The sequence below is a fragment of the Lathyrus oleraceus genome, chromosome 1 (assembly GCF_024323335.1).
Source record: "Lathyrus oleraceus cultivar Zhongwan6 chromosome 1, CAAS_Psat_ZW6_1.0, whole genome shotgun sequence".
NCBI lineage: Eukaryota > Viridiplantae > Streptophyta > Magnoliopsida > Fabales > Fabaceae > Lathyrus > Lathyrus oleraceus.
Window position 1 is genome coordinate 301,872,447 of NC_066579.1, and position 3,929 is coordinate 301,876,375.

Below are 3,929 nucleotides of genomic sequence, written 5' to 3' on the forward strand. Positions count from 1 at the left end.
ACATTGTAGATTTGGTAATTACCCTGACAGCCCTCAACCATATTGACTTGATTGAAGTTCCGATTTCTATCAACTCAGATAAGTTCGTTATCTATTTTTTTTGCAAGTCTTCCCTTATAATGCGACAACCACGAAAAGTTGTACAGAAAAGTCTGCAAGCCGCATAGTTGTGTGGCGTCATATAGATGAGCTCACCCAACTTAAGGTGCATTTCAACCAAATCTCCCTCTAGATAACATACATCATAAACTCTGAAAGTACCAGGATAACCTTCCACCATATTGATAAAAGCTCATCCATGTTGAGGTAGTGGATTGACTTGTACATTTGGATTGACATCTCTGAAAGATAGAATTCCGCTTTTGATCAATCTTTGGATGCCAGACTTCAATCCATAACAGTCTTCTAGATTGTGTCCAGGTTCCCCTTGGTGGTAAGCGCAAAATTGGTCAGCTTTGTACCAATACGTAAGTTTCTCTGGAACATGGGGGGAGGTCTAGTTTGAATGTGTTTCTTGTCGACCAAAGATGGGAATAGTTCTGTGTAAGTCATTGGTATTGGATCAAATTGCGGCCTTCTTTGAACTTGGTTATTGTTGTATTGTGGACGGGCCTGTTGTTGAGGTCGCTGTTGCGGTTGAGTGGTATTATGTTGAATGTACTGAGGTTGTTGTTGTGTAAATTGTGGTTGTTGTTGTGTAAATTGTGGTTGTTGTTGTCGTTATTGAACTTGTGGTTGAGGTTGTTGTAAGAACTGTGGTTGGTAGGGTGGAGCTACCGCTACAATATGTTGTTGTTGATATCTCTTCCTTGATCTTCTATGTACCACCGCATTGATGTTTTTCTCTTTCTTCTTAGGGAACCCAACTCCAAACTTTCTGACGCCGCTAGATGAACCGCCTTCTTTAACCAATCGTCCCTCACTGACACCTTCTTCGAGACATATCCCCATATTCACCATGTCAGTGAATTCACTTGGTGCACTCTCTATCATTCGTTCATAGTAGAAATAACTTAGAGTCTTCAAGTAGATCTTAGTCATTTTGCTTTCTTTGAGAGGTGGACAAATCTGGGTGGCAACCTCGCACCAGCTTCGTGCATATTCTTTGAAAGTTTCCTTGTCTCTTTGGGACATAGCCCGGAGTTGATCTCTGTCCGGCGCCATGTCGACATTGTACTTGTATTGCCTGATAAAAGCTTCACTGATATCATTGAATGTGCGGATATGGGAACTATCCAAGTTCATGTACCACTTGAGAGAGAAACCGGCCAGACTATCTTGAAAGTAATGAATCAACAACTGGGGGTTGTCAGTTTGAGTGGACATTTTTCGGGCATACATAGTTAAGTGGCTCCTTGGACAAGAATCCCCCTTGTACATTTCAAAGTCAGGTACTTTGAATTTGACAGGTATTTTGACATTTGGCACAAGGCAGAGATCGTGGGCATTCTTCCCAATTAGATCTTTTCCCCTAAGGGCTTTAATCTCTCTTTGCATCTCTGCAAATTGATCTTGGAAATCATCCACTTTCTCATATACTCCATACTCTCACTTGGAGTGGCGTGAAAGACGGGCTCTTCATGGTATGGAGTAGTGTGTATCACATGAGGTGGCACATACATGACAATAGGCACTACAGGAGCTTTAGGAACTTGTGGACGGTAACCATTCGGTGTATAATTTGGTGGCATGCCCCAAGGGAAATTGGGGTGCATCTGATATTGAGGAGCATTCGCAGGTACCACAAAAATGTGCATAGATACGACTTCTGAAATTACAGTTCTTTGAATGGTCTCTTGAGATGGCTGATTTTGAGCAGCCACCAACGTTTCCATCATCGTTGTAAGTCTCTCCAAATTGCTTTTGAGTGAAGTAACCTCTTCCCCGAGATCCTGATTTTCCTATTCAAGTTGTTCCATCCTTTTCTGACGACTAGCTTGAGCATTGTACCGGTGAAATAGTTTATCTATTGGAGTGAAAGACAAGGATAAGTCTTGGGAATGCAAAAAATGTAATGTTCAGAATGATGCATGAAGTGCAATGCAAATGTCTTTTAAGGAACTTTAATAAACATAATTATTGCAAACATCATGGAGAGAAACATTACTCTTTTGATGGCTAAAAAAATCTCATTTCATTAATATTGGAAAGATTACAATTTTTAAAGTGCACTTTCAAAAGATACAAGGAAAGTAGCTAGAATCCTAAGGAAGTTGTTGAGAAGAATATCCAATCCCTCTTTGTAGCTTCCTATTAAGCTCCTTGATTCGGTCCTTCATCTGAGTCTTTTCAACCAATAACTTGTCGATAATCAACTTCCAAGCGCCTGAGGTAGGACGATTATCTGAACCAAGAACTGGAATAATGCTAGAGGAAAATAAATCATTGTGCACCTTTCTTTTCTTATTAGCAAGCTCTTCATCATTCCTCTGCTTTAAGTGTCTTTGAAACTCTTCATTCTCTCCGTGGACGATATGATACTTATTCTTCCAAGCATCATTTTATCATTGTATCCTAGTCAAAGCAATCTTGAGTTTCTCCGTGTCAGTCATGAAAATGAGAGAAGGTTCATTAACAGTTAAAGACAAAGGCTCTTGTCGAGGATAAGGAATTTTCAAACTGACGGCCCTAGCTTGCACCCATTGGAGATAAGGCTCCAAAGAGACGCAATCTAGCTTTCCTAGAACTTATCTTCTTTTCTAATGGATGTGGCACCAGGCATGCACAATCCTTTCTTTGAATGCTTCGTTGTCCTCTCCTTCCTTGAAGAAGAAACTCTCTAAGAAGATGGTGTTGGGCTTGTCCTTCATTGGGTATCCAAACTGACGGCGAGCCAAAATCGGGTTGTAGTTAATGCCCCTTTGTACCAAGAAGAGGTACATTAGGAAACTCACCACAACTATCAATAATTGTTACGCCCTCATAAGCACGATCAAACCAATCAATGTCAGAATGAGTGAGAGACATAATCTTTTGTGACCATAGAAAATCATCCTTAAGGTCCCAAAAGGAAGTAGATCGAGGCAAGTGTGAAATAAACCACTTGTAGAGCAGAGTTACACAACATATGAGCATTCCTCCCTTATGAAAATTCCTGAGATGGACTGAATGGTAAACATATGCAAGCAAGGTAGGAACTGGATTTCCAATTAAGAATATTTTGATAGCATTAATGTCAACAAAGTCGTCAACATTAGGGAAGAGGAACCATCCATAGACGAGCAAGGCAAGAATAGCCTCAAAAGCATCCATACTATTCATGCTAGAAAAATAACGAGCTTCCTCTATCAAGAACTTAGCAGGCAAGCTAAGAATTCCTTCGTTTGTAGTTAGATTAGCTTTGATCTCAGACATCTTTAAATGAGTAGCTTCTGCAATGTCTTGATGCTTTAGAATTTCTTCTAAACCGGAAAAGGGAACTTGATCATGGATGGGTAGGCCAATCAAGTGAGGAAACTCCTCCAAGGTAGGCACAAGCTGATAATCTGGAAAGGTAAAGCACCGGTAAAATGGATCATAGAATTGAACCAATGTAGCAAGAATCCCCTCCATCTTGTTGGTCTTCAAAAGAGGTAGAAGTCTCCCATATCTTCCTTTGAAGTCTTCCGGATTAACCACCAAATATCCTAGCTCTCTTAAATATTCCAATTTTGGACTTTTGAAAGTGTACTTTTGAGTTCTTCTTCCAAAATCCATAGTGAAAGATTCCTATGATATTTGCAACAAATGCTTTTAAGTTCTTTGAAGACTTTAATTAAGATGATGTTAATGAATGCATGAATGTATGAATGCACAAACACATCAAGATCAACAAACATAATCAAGATATCAAATACATGGGGTTCATAGATTTGACTTCACGAGCATGAGGCCATGGGTCTAACCATCCCAACAGGGTAAGTGCTAAGGGTTTATCATCAAGACAGGAA

General features: G+C 39.9%; 1 protein-coding gene across 1 annotated transcript; it reads right to left on the bottom strand.

The window, feature by feature from the left end:
- Positions 1–2,204: 2,204 nt before the first annotated feature.
- LOC127104128 (uncharacterized) lies at positions 2,205–3,696 on the bottom strand. Its single transcript, XM_051041336.1, has 2 exons — positions 2,895–3,696; positions 2,205–2,356 (listed from the first exon to the last, which is right to left on the bottom strand). Exons 1-2 carry the CDS (start codon positions 3,694–3,696, stop codon positions 2,205–2,207), a joined length of 954 nt encoding a protein of 317 aa, XP_050897293.1.
- Positions 3,697–3,929: the final 233 nt, after the last annotated feature.